The sequence below is a fragment of the Coturnix japonica genome, chromosome 2, assembly GCF_001577835.2.
Source record: "Coturnix japonica isolate 7356 chromosome 2, Coturnix japonica 2.1, whole genome shotgun sequence".
NCBI classification, from domain to species: domain Eukaryota; kingdom Metazoa; phylum Chordata; class Aves; order Galliformes; family Phasianidae; genus Coturnix; species Coturnix japonica.
This window is the reverse complement of record NC_029517.1, coordinates 54,013,585-54,032,428: the sequence shown is the minus strand read 5'-3', so window position 1 is coordinate 54,032,428 and position 18,844 is coordinate 54,013,585. Positions and strand designations below refer to the sequence as shown.

Genomic DNA, 18,844 nt, shown 5'->3' with positions numbered 1-18,844 from the left:
AAAAACGCCATGTTTCCCATTTCTGGATACAAAGATCTAGATGAAAAATTTCTGTTCTTATGTGTTTAAAACAAATATATTTTATGAACACATTTTCCCCAGGAAACCCTTTTAATGATGGCACAGTGATTATTTCTGTCCATCATAAAGGCATACAGTGTATGTTACAAGACTTCAGGAAACAGAAGAAAGATTTGGGCAAACAGAGGCTCAACGTGCAAAGCCTTCCCTGCTTCCTCCTCCTACCTTGTCATCCTGTGAATCAGGCTGGAGAAGACTGTGTTGCTGAATTGCCATGGGAGGAGGAAGTGGTACAGCATCTGCTCCCTCTTCACCTTCTTCCTCTCCACAGCTCTGCATGCCTGAAGAGGATGACTTTGAGAGAGTGCCACTGCTCAGCCCCTCGTTCCGACCCCTCTGTAAATAAAATTAAGACATTCAAGTTCTGTTAACCTCCTCAGCAGTGCGAAGCTTGTTAAACACAAGTTAGTCATAGGACTGTTTTGTAGATTCACCTGCCTCCCAACAAGTCAATATGACTCTACACAAACAGTTAAATAATAAAATGATGATCCTAAACACACAGGAGAAAAAAAATAAATCAGATGCCATAGATTATGTTTTCAGTGGCTGGAAAAAGCAAACGGATTAAGATACTGAGAAGCAGACAGCTCGAAATTTATTACAGGAAAGTGTTGCCAAAGTAACGCTATGCGAGTTCAGTTCTGCAAAGTATGAGCCCCATTCTTCCAACTTACTAATTCAAGGACTTTGTACTGGAAGCACTGACCTTCACATTAAGATATCTGAAGGCTGTAAGAATCCCTTATAACATAAAGTGTTCTGTCAATCATTTTTTCTCATATCCACCTCCACCTTAAAATAGTGTAAGCAGAATGCTTGTATGATTTTTAAAGCTGTGATGAAAGACAGCACCTCAAACTACATTAGAAAATGAATTAGCCAAAGTTTAGTGCAGCTGAGTTCACAGGATAATTTAAGCATATTTAAAGGAACAAGTATAGAAGATAATTGCCCTTTCCTCACTTCAAGGAGAAAACCTGTCTGTGGGTTTTCTCTCATTCACAGGACTGCAGAATAATAGATACTTTCAAAATAATACTACAGCTGAACCAGACAGCCTCTTTCTATAGCGTGACCTTCAAGGACAGATGCCAGTATTCTTTCCCAAGCTATGATTTCCACTTCACCATGCTATCAGGTCTCTAGTCCTTTTTTTCTCCCTCACTGTGTAACTCACAGTGTTCCAAGACTGAAGCCAAAAACATCAGAAGAAAGAAAAATAATTAATCAGACATATCCGAAAAAAATGCTCATCGGATTTGAGTCAGGTAAAAGGAAATAATTATATAGTGTGCAAGTGAATGCACTTGTGGCAAAAATAAGATGCCATTCATTTCTGTCTGAACTACAGCTTTGTAACAGAAAAGAATTTGTCTGTCTGTGCCTAACTGGATACAGTTTTGCTAATAAGTGAGTTCCAGGCTTAAAGGGATGCTCACATTTATGCCAGAGGAAGGGAGACATTCAGCAAATGTCCATGGCGACAAAGCGTGCAGTAGTTCACTGTTTCCTTTCCTTCAGTGAAATCTGCCACGTTTATTATTTGGGTGGCGGTAACTACACTTTGATTTGAGGGGCCATCCACTGCTCTAAGCTACATCTATAGCACTATGTAGGTCCAGCAGAGACGCAGAAACAAGTTGCAGATGGCTGCCTGGAACACATACCTCTTCAACAGTCTCATCTTGTGGGGTTGCTGCACTGTCATCAGAGTCCTTCTGAGAACCTGCATCGGCGCTTTTGCGAACCTCTCTACTCTTCTTGTGCTTGTGGGCCAGTTTTTTGACGTGCCCATCTGCTTTCCCACTGCTGAGACGCCTCACAGGACTGGTAAGCCATTTTCTCAAAGTGTTGCCGGGGCGCTTGGGACCCGGGGAGCTCTGTGCCCCAATCATATGGGGTTGAAGTGATGTTACTGAAGCAGGAGGACTGGCATCATTGCTGGAGACTGAAAGGGAGTCTGAAAAAGAGTGAGGAGAGTATGTTGAAGTTGAGATACTGGTAAGTGAGAAACAAGGTGAACAGTAGTAATAGCCATTTGTTTAAACTCTCCACCAGTTTGACTCGGGAAAAACGTAAATAGCGTTACCATTGTCAGCCAAAGACTGATTGTAACATAGCATTAACCACAAAATCATGTGTATGAAAACTAGTGAACTATTCCTGACAGCTGCTAATTTCACCTGAAACTCCACAACAAGCATAAGCCCTATTGAAAACCTGCATCAACTTCCCAAAGCTTACCTGCAACTTACTATGCTCAATATAAGATGCTCTATTGGGCCAGTTTATACAGAAACTGAGGACTATCTGAAATACTCAGGTTGGATATATAACTGAACACACTGCTTTGAAACTTGGCCTTTGAAGACACTGCAGCTGTCTGTTTTCATGCTATACATGACCACCCAAATATAAGCAGTTTCTCTACTAGTCAAGCTTTCAATAAGTAGTTGTGACTGTCTTAACTGTTATAGCATTGCTGATGCACATTTGACAGTGGTACATTGCTTTGAGCACAGATATGAAAAGCAAAAAGTGATACCTCAGTGAAATAACCAAAACTTTGAAAATCCCAAACGTTATTACAAATGCTGTAGTTACGGTATTTGTTTAATTATTCCCTGCCCTGCTACCCTGAAAGATGTGGGGAGAAGAGTTAAGAAATCAAGAGGATAGTTAAATATCTGTTATATATCTATGCTATATAATAAATATTGTATGTTCATTTTGTTTAAACAATCTTGGGAGTCTTTATTTTTTTTTAAGTTTTAAAGGTAGAAAATAGCTATGTTGAAAAGCCCATTTGCTCAAATCTAAGGATTAGCAGTATTTGTTAGCATGACACCTGAAGTTCTATAGTCAAGGGATATACTTTTCTTAAACCACAGCTATATGCACATGAGGTTGGTATTAACTTCCCACCGAGGCTCCTGTCACTTGAATACTTATGGTAAGCATCCACCAGATTATCTGCTGTGAGACTACATTTATTCTTCTCATGAAGCATAACGTTTCTTCCCCCAACAGTTCTCTTCTTGTAATGTCAGTTCTATGACTACTATCCACCACCAACATATTAACAAGACTCAGCTAGGCTGTCAAGTATGTTTGCTTTCCTCTGTGTGCACTTTTGCATGTAGATAGTTTATATACGGATGACATAAATAACGTTTTGTTGAATGTTTCTACTCCTGAGGAATTAAATGCAGTGTTTGCATTCCTTCTTGAAGTTTGACACAGATGTTCAGGTCGCCTCTTGTGGCAGCTTTTCCCTAAGAAGCACACTGTCAGTCTTACCAGAAATAGTTTGAGTTTTGTAGGATAATATGGTCACTGTTGCAGCAATACGCTTTACTGGAAACACAAATGCCTTGGATCTACACACTAGTATGTGAGCCTGCTCTGTTTCCACAGAATATTAAGGGCAAATTCTAGCTTAAAAAGCCACAACTGACACGCTGAAAGAGACACAGAATGTGAATATAATAAGATCTTTTTCCATTATCGTTCATGATGTTTTAAAGAAGATTATGTCAAAAACTGCAAAATGCAGGGGGGAAAAAAAAAGAGAGAGAAACATTACCATCCTTTCCCTGGAATCCAAAAATTTTATCAGGCTGATTTAAACATTTTCCTTGTTCCAATAAAACCAAATCTGCCTCCATAAGTTGGCACATGACTGTTAAAATACATCAGCTGCAATGCCAAGACCTGCACTAAGCTGTTCTGTACAAACACATCCAGAACAGTAACTGATATTAGCGACCACTTTTGTTTTCCCATAAAGTAGAAAGCAACGCATAATTTCAGTCCATCAAACTAGCTATTAACACTTTCAACCCACAATCAGTACGCATCTGCAGAATTACCTTCTAGCCACAGCTGTAAGTGTGCTGCACAAGGGTAAGCTGACTTCCTATGATGCTATCAGTTTCTTTTCAAGGTTTCAAGTAATGCACACTACCAAAAAGCAGATGCAGACTTCTGCTGGTCTGCTTTGTCTCTAAACATTGAGATATCAGTGCTACAGAATTACCGCACGCTTTTTTATTTCATTTTGTTATTTTTTGGAGAAGCAGGAAACATAAGGAAAAAATTAATTACCTATAACAGTTTTTGACTTGCAGTCTGAAGATCCCTGAAGGCCTGTGAATTACAGCTTAAGGCTCCTCAGCACATATGTTCACAAAGCAGGCCTACTGGCCATCAGCATCCACAGCATGACAGATTTTTCCTTTTTTAAATAAAGTGGTCTGCTTATTAAAAAAATTCCAAACAAAACTCCCAACCATCTGCAAGCTCTCCACAGGAATCCTAACAATCCCCTAGTAAACCTCTGTAAGAAGTTAGTTTGACTGCTCTTTCACCAAATGTAACTTTACCATCGCTGTATCATATATCTTTTAACTTTCATCAGAGTCCTCATTTCAGAAGTCACAGCAAGTTCCAACTGCTGGGTACTTCAGTACCTTTCTGCCATTCTGCTAATGGAACACAGAAGAGCAGAAAACAGCAGTGCTCTTGTAAACAAGTTTCTGAAAGCATAAACTAAATATTTTGCTTTTAAGACTCTTGAAGATGTTATAATCACTCAACCAATCTTTTTCTTTCACTTGTACAGACTTTTTATGCCCCTCAAACGGTCCACACAAGTTCTATCCTCAAACAGAGCACACTCATTTATGTATTTAACGATAGAAAAAGCCAACTAGGCTTTAACATCGAAGTTCATTATGCACCAACTGTTTTATGTTTTTGTATCAATTCACATTTCCTTCCTTTACAATTACTCCCTGCTAAGAAAAAGGCAGCATGGCGGTGCAGTAACTGATGGTGGAAAATTTATTTTTTCCATAAACATGCATATCTCTATGCATCTAACAGGCCTGCAGTCAATAAAATCTTCTAAAAAGCTGTGTTCCCTTCTCACATTTTTGCACAGATTTTTGACGGTCAACACTTACCAACTATTCAGTTTCTTGTAAAACCAAACTGTATGATTCAGAGCCCCTAGAACTGTGGGAAAGTAGTATTTTTATCTGATTGCACTTCTGCTGTACCACTCCTGCTCCTAAGTCAGCCAACAGTTTGTGGGCAGGAGGACGGAAGAGAGCAGGAAGAAATGCATACACTACACTCAAGTGGAGAGGATCTAAAAGACAAAACAATGCTAGCCAAACATGTTTCACAGCACATACTTTGGCCATATCCTCCCACACAGCATTAGTTTTCTTTTGGCGTGCAGCACATAACTGCTTCTCATCTTCTCTTCTGCAAGGTTTTATATAAAGTACTTACTAAAGCATTATTAGGGCTTCAGGGAATCATAAAAGTGGACAAAATATAAGTAATCCACCAAAATGATAGCACTGTCCCACTTTTTAAAGCACGGAAGTACTGAGGAAAAAGGCTTAATATGAATGAAAATACTGCCTTGCCATAAAAGCATCAGCTTAAATATCAAATTAAATCTAAAAAGTGTTGGAAAAAAAAAAGATACTTAGCATCACCTGTGTTAACCCAAATGGAATGTCAACTCATTAGTTCCTTCAGAGACCAGATCTGATTTCCCTCCCCCCCCCCAAACTTAAATCTGCAGAAAAGATCCCTGCAGTCCCAGAGATCAATGTTAATACTCAGCGAAAATAAAACACTGCGGAATTTTTCCTAGGAGACCTCATAACATCCATTTTCCCAGCCCAGCTCACAGGAGTCCAGACTCTGCAAATTGTACTCCTATGTGATTCCTCAGTTGAATGGTATTTCTAGCCAAGGGCTACAAGACTAGGACACAGTCATTAATAAAAAAGCAAAAAACAAGCAAAAACAACACCAACAAATACTTCTTCCAGTTCATACATTTAGGTAGATACGTTCCTAGATCCAAATGTTAGGAAATATCAGTATTCCATACAGGAGGTTTTCAAGATCACTGAAAGAAAGATTTCAGCTTTCACTATGAGAAAAACTGCTCTGGTGTCTTATTTCCCCCTAGTCCACCACTATCTGTCCATATAATCAGAGATACACTCTTTGATTGATAACTACGCTTGGGAATGTTTACACTAAAATTGGCTTTGCTTCCTTTATGACTACATAACGAATTGTTTTTCTAGGGTTGCTCAAGAATATTTTATCACTAAAACATGCTAAGAGGAAAAAGGAGTATTCAAAATTAAACCAAGAACAACACGGACTTTTAAAAACAAAACAGATGGAATAAATTTGGGGTATGCTAACCCCAACCATGTTTCAAGTACACTAAACTCTAGTTAGCGTCAGATTCCCTTCTAGAAAAAGATAAATGCAACAGATGGCCATCTTGGGAGAGGAAAAAAAATCTGATACACAGAAAACAATCACACATAGCAATACCAATCCAGCAATAAACTATCAAACTTAATAAGGTCATTTGCTCAAGTAAGAACAGCTTCATAATAATTAAAAAAAAAAAAAAAAAAACAACAAAAAACACCCAAAAAAACCCAAAAAACAAAACACAAAAACCTAAAAAGCCCCTAAGAGACGGGCTTTGTTTTATAATGCACAGCCAAACTATGAAAAGAGGGCATTTAACTTCTATTTCTCTCAAAGTAAAATCACATATGTCGCTCTGTTGGTAAGGTCAGAGAGTTCACTAGGAGTCCATAAATTCATTCATAAGTAAAAGGGCAGGCAGCATGAGTTCTTACCCCCTTTGAATCAGAAGATAAAGTTACCTCCAATGAACAGACAAATTTTTGAAACTTTAAGGGAAATGGGAATTCTCGTTCTAGTCCCAGCTTTCTTAACACAAGAAACATGCACATCTGCCATTAATAAAGTAGGGTTTTTTCCCTAAAAAATAAATCAGCCATATTGAGCTAGTTGATGACTTGAAAGACTCTGCTTCATATTAACTGCTTCCATATTGCCATACTGAGAGTTTTAGTTTTTACCAAGAGAGCAACGGACTACAAAACCCTGACTTCCTTACTCAGGGAATCAAACCCTGATGGCCTGCTGTGCACCGTCTAAAGCCAAAATGCTGTAATATTCTTAAGTACAAACAATTTGCCTTCTCTGAACAATTGGGATGGGTCAAGAAGTAAAAACAAAACAATAATGGAGCAAAGCAACTTTGGTGGCTCTGAGTGGTGTGTCACATTGCCACTAGAGCCCTGCCTGCCCCCATGGCCTGGCGCATCAGAGAGCCAGCAAAGAAAGGCTATCACACAGGGCAACTAGCCAGCTCTTCAGTAAGGTCTGATGCAGGTACATTACAAATACTTGGGAAAGAATGCTGCTCATCAGTTCAAAAGGACAGTCTGACGTATCATTTGGAAGCGGCTATGGTTCAGTGATATCCATATCTACCTACAAACAATAATCTCAGTCATGTCAATTTTTGCTTCTAATGACAAAACCCCTTAAAACTGCAGCCCAGTAAACAATTATTTTTTGTTATTTGATGAGATGGGGAGAGCTTAGGAAAGAAAAAGAAACTAGTTTATTTAAAAAATTATGAATAAAAAGCAGAAAACCAGTATTCAAATATGTAAAAGGAAATCCTTCAATGTCATTTGTATTTGGAATGGAACAAACATGCTCACTGTTCACCTCTGTTCAGCAAATCCTTTCTGCCATTATTTCACATTTCAGCATAGTACATAACTTATTTTGTAAGATTTTTACCATGCGTGGCTAGATGAAGATAGCTCAATAGCTTGGTATATCTTACCAGATACCTGTCCTGACTATTTGAATTTAAATGCATTCCGTAATTAAATCTTCCAAATTATCAAAGGCTGACTATGCTAATATCAGATAGATTGCAATCATAAACCACATACTAGTCAGCTTACTGAATAAGATCCACAGCTGTCCACAAAGCAGGTCTGCAATTAAAAACACACACACAAAAAAAAAAACCCTAAGACAGTCTTTGTTACATCTCAATAACTTCCAAAGGCCTTCCTGAAATTGAGAAAATCCAACAGGCATATTTGCAATATCACTTGAGGAAAAAATAAAGAAAATCTCTTGAGAAAAAAATGAAGAAAATCTCTGAGTAAGTGCAAAAGGAATATACTGTGCATCTCAGCTAGAAAATCAGTGGCATATGCCTGAAGGGTTTAATATGATTTTATGTTATTACTGTTCTGTCATCTCATAGTCTTTTTTTTTCCCCCCATATATCCTCTCCTACCATCCTACTCTGTTCAGAAAATCAAGGTTTTGAATTCTTAATATTTAAACTTTATTAACAATATCACATTCATTAGAGACTGCACACAGAGAGTACTGAAAATGCATCACTGCTGGCTGTGAGCTAAACACCAACAAAATTTATACTGTAAAAAATCCGCCTCTTACAACTGACTTCCTTGAGTGAACAGCAGTAGTTCTGTTTGTGCTCCCTGGAATTCAGACCTCAGGGATAAAAAGAGAAACCAACTCTGAACCTGTATCTTGTATATTCCTGCAAGGTATCACCACAGAAGGAGACAGAAGACTTTGTGAGATATTTGCAATAATCTGTTATTCTCTCCTACTTTAACAAAGAAGTATCATTTTTTTTGGTCACAATTAGTAAGCATAGAAGTTGCTTACACTCCTGAACTTTAGGTCCACAGTTTGTGAAAACTATCATGTTTTAATAAATTAATCAAAGCTTCCCTGTTAAAATATAAGCTACGTATTATGTCTTGACCTAAACTCTATTCTTTTGGCCACTTGTCTGCTCACGTTTAATGACAGCTACATACAGGTGCCTGGTAGGACATATCAATGACAGATTTATGTCTGTGTTCATCAGTCAAGTTCTCAAAATTATGCCAGTCCAATAACGTACATTATGTGCAGAAAGCAAGTCAGTCTCTATCTCTACAGGTCAAAGTGCCCTGATCATTTCAGTATAATTATCTTCCCTGAATTGGGTTTTGTTTCTACTAATTAAAATTACACAGGGCTTGCACACTTTTACATAAGAGTTGATGAATAGCATCCCATGCTTTAATTTCTAAAGTTCTGTTTGTTTGTTTTTTTTTCCAAGCACAATCTTCAGTGAGTTTCTTTGTGCAAGTTTGGACCATCAGTTGGTCATCTGGTTCTTATACTTCATTTGTGCTTCCTGAATATGACATCATTTTACATCACCATGAAGGAGTCCTTAATGCACTTCCTCTGCAGAGCCAGAATGGACAAGATACTCATTCGTACATTTGTTACACACACACTTAACTCTGTCATAGGGGTGGACATAAACCATGTAATCAAATACTAAGGTGCCACTCTTCTTTCATTAAATAGCTGCGAAAGGTCTCAGGAGCAACGTTCAGCTAACTTCAGGATGATCGAATTGGAAGATGAGACAAAAGCAAAGCCTGCCCACTCCCTCCTCTAGCAGAATGGATGCTGCAGGAAGGATGACTGCCAGATGCTCTGGTGCAGGCCCAAGGCCACAGCCTAAAACTCGGCCTGGCATGGAGAAGTTGCACACAACCCTGACCTCCAGTCTGCCCCCGACTCCTGTCACTGCTTATTAGTTTCAGACAACAGCACAAGAGGCTGTCAGAGGGCACATCACAGCTCCTGAAGCAGTGGGAGCTGGCAGTACTGGCTTCCTTCCCACTGCTCCCAGCCTCTGACAAAACCAAACAGCTGGCTGGTGGGGAGCTCTGAGCTAATAAAAGGAAAAGAGTGATGTATGAAGCTCTGGTCCTGGGCCTTGTAGGCAGCGTTGGCGCCTAAGACACTAGGCAGAAAGTTTTTCTGGCTGTTGACAAGCCATTTGTCTCACGCATGCTGCGTGCAACCTATTTATGAAGGGCCATGCAGTCTGACGTTAGTGGCAGAGATGCGGCTCTGCTCTTAGTGGAGAGGTTTATGTCACTACAAATGGAAGCCACCGTTTACACAAGATGTGTGATGAGCAGTTTCCATTTTTAATCAGGGCAACTGTATGACTCCTTTTTACTCATTTGCTATTGAGCTGCAGTACAATCTGCACATTTCATTGTTGCTACAAAGTAACGTTACCCTCTGAAATGGATAAAGATAATTGCCAGTTCATGACATACAGCTAGGAAGTGGCAAAGAAACTTATCTTGATGTGCTGTGTGCAAGAGGAAGATATGAACAGATATGAAAAAGGTCATAGCAATATAAATAACAGAGCAGCCAACTAAAAGGAAAGAAAATAAAATAAGATGAATTATGAAGTCCTTAGCTCTACTGAAAACTAGAGAAGGATATGGGGAGGGAGTGGAAGAGAAGCAAGACTGCAGAAATTGCTTTGGGAAGAACCAGTTTCAGATGTTACTTAAAACAACGCATGCCACACTTCCCTGTGGAAAGCTCAACAACGCAAAGCATCCAAATGGAAGGAATTCATCATATGCAGATTTTAAAACATCCTCCACGACTCCAGCAAAACTGCTGTATATTAGCAAAACAACGTCACTGAAAGCACGTTCAAGCAAGGAAGTAGGGGATGAACAGTTCTGCTGGTGTCATTTTGAAACCGAGTATGTGCATATAAGCAGGGAGGAAAGTAGGTTCCACCAGCCTAGCATAAGCAGTAAAAAAAAAAAGATTCAGACTTCTGAAGACAAAAAAACTGCATCTTAAATCATCACACAATGCCGCAGAGCCAACATCTTTATTATTTTTTTTGTACGCTGAAGACTGAAAGAAAATTGAGCAAGAAGAACCTCTGTCATATATTTACGAATGAATGGCTTCTAGGAAAAGATGAAAGCAGGTGCATTTTATTACCCAACTCTTCAAAATGTCTTAAAAAATATGGGGAAACTTCTAACTATTCCCAATTAAAACTGAGAAAATACATGGTAAGCATCAGATGCTTTGAAACAAAGTGTAAATATCGATCATAATTGCTGAAGATATTTTCAAGGCTATTAATAAAGCTCATAAATGTTAAGCAAAGAGGCAAAACACAGTGACAGTAATAAGTTAGAAGAACAATACAGAAGAAATAACTTTTAAAACTGAGTTTTGTTTAAAAAAACCCACAAGTGATCAGACAACTTGTACTAGAAAAAAAAAATACTTGTTTCCTCTGCTCTTCACCTATTGCAGTTCCATGTTAATCTAAATAAACATAATAATCCAACACCAACTTCAATAGCCATCTTTCTTTTTTTGCCTCCATCCTCTTGATTCAAAGCAGAAAAGTTCATTAGAACAACCAGCGATTGTTTGGAGCCACAGCTTTAGCAACAGCTGTGCAAACACATCAATCTTAAGTTAGGAACTCTGCCATAAGCTTAATAATAATATACTCATATCATTTAGCTTTGGGGCCATTACAATAACTGTGGTCATTTTCGTTCTAAACACTTTGCTGCTGCAGCCTTCAAAAACAAATTAAGAGAGTAATTAAATAAATTGGCAGGGAAAATAGAATAGCTGAGAAGGTGACAAAACGTGTTCCCAAGAACTACTGGACATAAAAGATGTTCCCATATCCAACTCATCTAGAACAACAACTAAAACTAATATTACTAACACTGCTATGTATTGTAAAACCTTGACCTTCTAAATGCATAGACTACTTGCAATATTCATGAGCCATTTCGGTCCCCTACAGCCATGTTGCTGCTATCAACCCTGCACAACTAGATGGCTGTAGGTGCTGACAGACAGTTTCCTCTGGGCTCAGTCCCTGCTCAATAACGCCATTATCAAGAACAGACTTAGATGACAGTGATTGGAAACTGAACTATTTTCAGACTTTTTATCTACAGATGGAAACGTAACCTGAGCAAAGCAGCAAGAGAACACATGATTTTAATGAAGGTTTGTCACACTGGAAATGTATTATTTTTTTAAAACAGACTCTCAGTCAAGGTTGAGTAGCTTATAGCTATTAAAATCATACTGCAAATTGCTGCACAGATACCCTCTCAGGGTGAAGCACCTTAAGAGATTAGGAAAGGGGAAGATTTTGTTCCACAACTTCATTAAACTTGATTTAAAAAGAAGCTGAACGAGTTAAAAGGGCAAAGATAATTCCTTGGTAAAAATGGTGTTTTTTTTTTGGTTTTTTTTTTTTTTTTTCTGTTGTTTTGTTGTTGCTATAAATTAACAGAACATTTGACATTTTATCTTAAAGTGTAATTAAAATGTATGGAACACTGAATACTAAAAACAGAATCCATCATTGCCACTTTCATTAATTTGATTACAGCCTCTTCAGGAATAACATATGCACTGCTGAGTTTTCTTTGGCATGATCAAGCCCACGCTCTGTACAAGAAAAAAAAGATTCCATTTTACCATGTAAGTTTTCTGTTGTGTTTATTTCCTTCACAGTTATTTCCAATAAAGTCTCAGAAGAAAGCTGATGTTTTGAACTCTGAGCCATCTAAATCACAATTCCTAGAATCGTTCCTCAGCTCCCACCCATCCAGTATTACCTAAGTGGCCGCAGAGGAGAATGATGCAATGCGATCATGGTAGAACAATCCAAAACTAGTTTGTGTGGAGAAATCAAAATGAAAAAAACAAAATCTAAAAGAAATAAACTCACATCATTTGAAAGGCAATCAAGCAGAATTTTTATTATTACCTTTAATTAACCCCAAAGTCTTTGGGGGGGTGCTGAGGAGATCAGCGCCAATGGTACTTTCTACACAACAGTAACTGTTGTTAAAAGTAAATCACCTGTTTAAGGTATAAACTCATCTGCAGTTACTGCTACATACTTTTCAAAGTAGAATGGAGTATACAGATGCCACCTAAACCCTACTCTGTCGTCACTTACACAAAAGGACAGAGTTGGATCAAGCCTTTTGGCCAGATTCAGTGGATTGTTACAGCTGGTTGTAACCGCATTTAAAGGGATATTATGAACACATTGCTCATTGCTAAACTAGCAATGAGCACCTAGAGGAAACTCTGATTTATGAAAGGTGATAGCTCATTCTTATACTGCTGCTGCACTGAAGTAATTTGTTTAAAATAGAGACAAATTAAGTTGAAATGTGACTCAAGGCATTTCTGCTTTGCTCAGAGTAAGCCTACAGACTCAATACAAACTTCTGACTATGATACAGAAACTACATGCACCAAACGTTTATTTACAGGTGCTCTCAGAACAGATTTGACAAGGATGTGAAGAGACAGCTGCAGTTTTCATAGTATGGAACTAACTTCCACCTTTCTTTTCAAAATGCATCAATATACTTTCTAGGGTCTGTCAATTTTTGTATTTGGAATGTCTTCCTCACATTATTTCCTCTGTTTTCCCATTACCTTTTGGTAGTTCAATCTAAAAGTTATTTACTACTTAAGATTTTGAACATTCTTCATTACTAACATGCTGGAATATAGTCATCTTAGTCAAATTCAAAAATGTTTAGATATAAACAATATATTTTTCATATTAAGGAAATGGAGCAGCAGATTGTTTTACACCAAGTTTGCATGGCAAACCTAACAGCATCTCCTTCAGAATAGCAAACGTTTTCCTTTCTCATCTTTAAAACTAGGAGCAGAGTATCTGGTTTGAAAATGGGACAGGGGTAAGAAACCCATTTTAAACTGCAATCTAGTTACAAGATATCAGAGCAAAAAAAATACGTATTTAAGTAGAGGGAACAGACTTGAGAGGCAGAAGGCAGCCTGGGGCTGACTCCATGCACACATCTGATCCACAATGCTGCTCAGTCTTAGCTCACTTCACAAAGCAAGTAGTCCACCTGACAGTTACATTAATCAAAATATGTTAGATTTGACTGAAGAGATGCATCTAAGTCATAGGGGACAAAAATGTGTAGTAGTTCAGATCAAAATACGATGTTGCTCAGATGAAAATATGGAGGTCATTTCAGGGCAACAAACCTGAGTTCTTGTGCAAGGACATGAGTCCTCTTGCATGAGCTTCTACTTACTCTTAGGTGGTGAGCAGTGGGCGTTGAGGGTAGTGAGAGAATGGTACAGTGTTTTCTGCCAGATCAGCTCTCTGACCTCGCAGCCTGGATGCTTGCTCATGGTGACTAGAAAGCAACTGGGTCACACGTACAAGCTATATACAAGCCAAGGTATATATGCAGGCAGCATCTGACAAGTACTTCAGGTTTCACTAATCGAGAAACAGCACCTTCAGATAACCTTCCTGCAAGTCCAGCAGCCTCAGAGTTCAAAAAAGCCCTGTTTCAAGAACAGTGAGGAAGGACATACAGGTCAGGAAAGCAGCACCTCTGCACAATGAACCATACAGCTGACACATGAGCTCAGCTTCAGGAGGATTTCTGTTGCATGCTCTCTTGGTGGAGATGGAAAAGCACACACAGCACATACTTAACAGCTTCCATCTGTATTCTAAAAGAATAGATTTTCAAAGTGCAGAGGTGGATCTATGCCAAGAATTACACCAGCCTATTAGTAATGCTGGACTCTCCCACTGCATCCTCTGAGTCCAGTCCTCAGAGACCTCTTATCCTCTCTTGGACAACGTTTGCTAACCATTACTCTATAGTAAAAGCATCCTGTTTTATGGATGAATGATTTCTGAAGTTTGATATAGCATAAAATGTTATGAAAGAGGAAAAGGAAAACTATTTTGATTATTTCAAGCCATCTACTGTGAACTTAATAAATATGCTTCTTCAAAGTCCAGTGAGATCTCTCTCTATTCCTGTAACTACTTTCCCTCCTTCAAACCAGCCCCCACATGGTTAATAACTCGAGGATAAATTTTGTTTCTGTAGATTTATTCCCTGGATTTCATCCATGAGATTGGCTTCTCAAATTTCCCAAGTGAAATATAGACTTGCATGACCCACTTAGGGAGTGAAACACACACATCCTATTGTTTCCTCTAACTCATAAGGTAACTGAAAAAAGATGTCATGATTTCTAATAGCCAGTTCCAGACAAACACCCTATCTCCAGTCAAATAACCATAAACAACTTTGATATTTATCCACACTTGTCTCAAATGCAGAGCATTTTTGAATTACAGGAATGGGTGGAATTACCATGAGAATTGTGCTTTCTTCAATTGATGTCAGATAGAGGCAAAGATACAATACTTATTTATTGATGTCAGTAATTTCTTGCCAGTTCATTACTTAAGGCCTTATTTTCTTCCTCCCTCAATTTGATTGCATTATTTCCTACCCAGACTTCAGGAAAAAGCAGGAGGAACAAAAACTTGAATCCTTCAGTTAAACAAGTATACACAGTTATCAGATGCAATACAAGTATTTTAACATACTGATTAAAGCAAAAACAATTTATTGTATTCCTTAAGGATTCTTTAAGCAAAATTGAAATGAAATTTCAATAGCCTTATAATGAAAGGTTATTGAGCCCTCTTGCAACATGGCTTGCATACATGGACATCTGTTTTCAGAAAGCAGAGGACAAATGCTTGTGAAATCGTGTATGCATGTCCAAGAAGTCTCTGTACATATCTATGATCTTAATTAACGGAAAGCACAACAGTAATTGACTACACCCAATACTTTACAACACACGTTTTCTAAAAAATCTTTGGAATTAAAAGATAGATGACTCTGAGCCTGATTACTCACTGTAGCAACAAGAGTTTAAAAAATGAAGCAAACAAACGAAGACAGGAAAATGAAAAACAACAGTAAAAGGGAGCAGATTCTTGCCATGCCATTAACAGACTTCCAGCTGAGGCGCACGCAGCTCTGGGTAAGCTATTGCTGCAAAGTGTTTTGCTGCAAAGCACTCTGTGTATCAGCTATCATTTGTAATCGACTCCTTTCATCCACCACCTCCAAGACACTCTGTACTTGTTTACATTTGAAAACTGGAATCACTGTTTTAGAAAGTGATTATATAGCTCTGGGGACTAAGTGCAGTTATCTCTATTGCTGGGATCAAAGATGATAGCCTGTTAGCATTAAGTCCATTCAGCTGGTACCCTGATGCCTCACTGTCTTTTGAGGAACTACTGCGACATATATAAAACCCTATCCCTTCAGATGAAGAGATTACTTTCCATTATACTCATAATTCCATGTTTGGAGCCTTACTACTATTTTTCCTCTTTTGGTCCATCTGTAAAAGCAGTTTCACTACTAGTCAATTATATATATCGTAGCTGGCTGCTTGTTTTACTTACATGCTCACAGCACACAGCAACAGATATGTAAGATCTGAACCTAGCTGCGAACCACCTGCATGTGAAAGAATGTATCCTAACAAGTACACAGCTCCAGACACTGATGGTTACACTATTGTGTTGTCCTGCATCAGAATCAAACTTGTTCAGCAGTGATAGTCAAAGTGGCAAGGACAAGTACTTGCTAATAACACAATGGAGGAGGAGAAGCAGACCTAGCAACAAATAAAGTACATCCCTAATCTCATCTGAGCTTCTGCAGACAAGGCAGAAACCGCATTGCTTTCCTCCACAATACTCATTTTTGTTAGCAAAGATGTCTCTAAACAAGTTGCTTACAGACCAGTTTGTTTCCCAACCACCCTTTACTTTCAAGCCCTATTCCCCAAAACACTGCTTCTTAACAATAATAATGTAGAAAAATCTGGCAATTATTAAATATTATATGAGTTTTCAGTTTAGTAGCAAAATTCAAAGAAAATTTTTAAGCTTTTAAAACAGTTACTAGCAGTAGCAATATCTCTCAGAGCAAGAGTTACCATTTCTCATTTCCGCAGTTCAACTATAAATAATAAAGTAGTACATGCATTTTACATTCTTTTTCTGAAGGAGCTTACTGTACAGCATTGCGGCAGTTTACACAGCAGATCCATTCTATAGCTGCTGCCTTTCCCATCCAGGTTCTCTTATACTCTTATTGTCTGGGGTCAAGAGGGAGGGGAGAATAAAAGCAGAGAGAGGAGAAAAGAAAACATCCTACTAAACCCCAATGATTGCAAAACATCCCCCAGACAAGCAGCAAACTCTCACCCCCCAGCCCGTTATCCCTGTCGTACACGTTTGTACCTAAATCCAGGATCCAGTATTTACAGCCACTCGGCTGCCCGTTGCTGCAGCAGGTAGGATTTAGTGAATGAAGTGATCCCAGAGTGTCAGTTTGTTGAATCCTGTTTGGCATGACGAGGAGTCAGCTGTTCCGATAGCCCAGCGTACAAACACCTACTTGCTTGCACCCCAGGGATGTGCTGCAGCTCCTGCGGGAACTGATCACACAGATAACATTGCAGGCAATGCCAGCAGGCTGAAGAGGCTGTTATTATCTTTGCAGCCTGCTGTAGCTCACTGCCTTGCAGTCAGAGCAGCTCCTCTCTTCTAGGATGCTCTCCTCTGACTCACTGAGCTCAGTTCCAGTCTTTAAATTCACATGTGGGAATAGCCAGATGCAGCAGATTACACTTTACCGTAACTACCCTAACTGAGGCTCAACACAATCTTAAAAACACTGCAAAGCAGATAGTTCCCCTCCAGTCTTCAGAAAAGATATAGCCTGACACCCTCTGTAAAGCTTGACAGCAGCTGGAACAAACAAAAGCCACTTTTAACACCTCTTTTTATTTTCCAGAGCATAGATAGGTTTTTAATGCTTTAGCTAGAGCAATGAGGAATTCAAACAAGACACTTTCCAGTCACAGAAAGCACACAGCACTTGCTATGTAATTTCTGTTTTCCTTGACAAAGCCTGTACCAAACAACAAATTGCCATTACCTTCATCTTTTCTTGAACCTGGTTTGTGGGGTAAAAAACCCTTCAAACAAGTTAAAATACTAGAAAATGAAACACTTTCTGGTCAGTTTATTTAAAATCTTGCCATGGATTGAAGCACATTCCAGATCTATTCAGTGCTTAGCTCTTCTTCTGCAAGATACATTTCCAGTTTGTCATCATGTCTTCCTGCTCAGTAAACAGGTCAGGTTTTTGGTTGTGTTGGTTTTCTTTTTCCCCTAACCTCATTCTTAGTATATCACACAAGCATTTGTCCATGAGTATTCTTTTAAAAATTCTTTTAACAAAGCACTTTACAAATCTAACAAAGATGTTTGGTATCTTCTCCTGAACAGCTCATCATCTAATTTTAGGGGACATGCAAAAAGCTAACACTGCTAGATAGATAAACAGCTATGAGGATGAAGCAAGGATTCAATTTCTGTAAAAACAGTAATGAAATGCTTTCATCATACTGTCAGGAAAAAAGAGCCTTGAGATTAAATAAACAGCACTGCAAAATATACAAATGTGTTTTGGGAAAGAAGAAAATAAAGCAGCAAGGAAGTTGCCAATTATAACTGCACAGAGAGCTGCATTGTAAAGACAGAATAGGTAGGAATTTTATGTGGGGCTGAGAGCATCTCAGGACTCAAAGCCAAAAGAAGAAGGATTGCCATCAGCACTTTGCACAAGCTGGATATACATATGTTAACCTGATTTCAACATTAAGAAGCCGTGGGCACACTCCAATTAAAACTGAAATTTTACTTTTTTTTTTGTATTTCTAAAGAAAATCATCTTAAACTCTGAATAATTTCTCCTTCCTTCATAGCCTACAGCTTCCTGCACTGAAGCCATCAATCCTGACACCTCGACATTTTCCTTCTGACCCAAGATGTATTTCAAATTACACTGAATTCCTGAGGGGGTGGAGGGGAAAAAGAAAAATCTTTTTTTTCCTCAGGAAAAGTGTTTGAGTTATTTTTATAGTTCACCACCTACCGTGAGACTTCCACTAAGGCTAGTTTATTCTTCATGAAAGCATAGAACATCTGAAAGGGATTCTGGTTTCTAGTTGTTGAGTAAGAAAAATAATAAATGAAACA

General features: G+C 38.5%; 1 protein-coding gene across 1 annotated transcript in view; it reads right to left on the bottom strand.

Annotated features, from left to right (window-relative positions):
- The window catches only part of TRIO (trio Rho guanine nucleotide exchange factor), a 221,479-nt gene that overhangs the window by 28,854 nt on the left and 173,781 nt on the right, over positions 1-18,844 (bottom strand). The window contains exons 35-36 of the mRNA XM_015854391.2: positions 1,752-2,044; positions 247-417 (exon numbers count right to left, since the gene is read on the bottom strand). Of these exons, the coding sequence (XP_015709877.1) occupies positions 247-417; positions 1,752-2,044 (464 nt within the window). The remainder of the gene's footprint in view (positions 1-246; positions 418-1,751; positions 2,045-18,844) is intronic.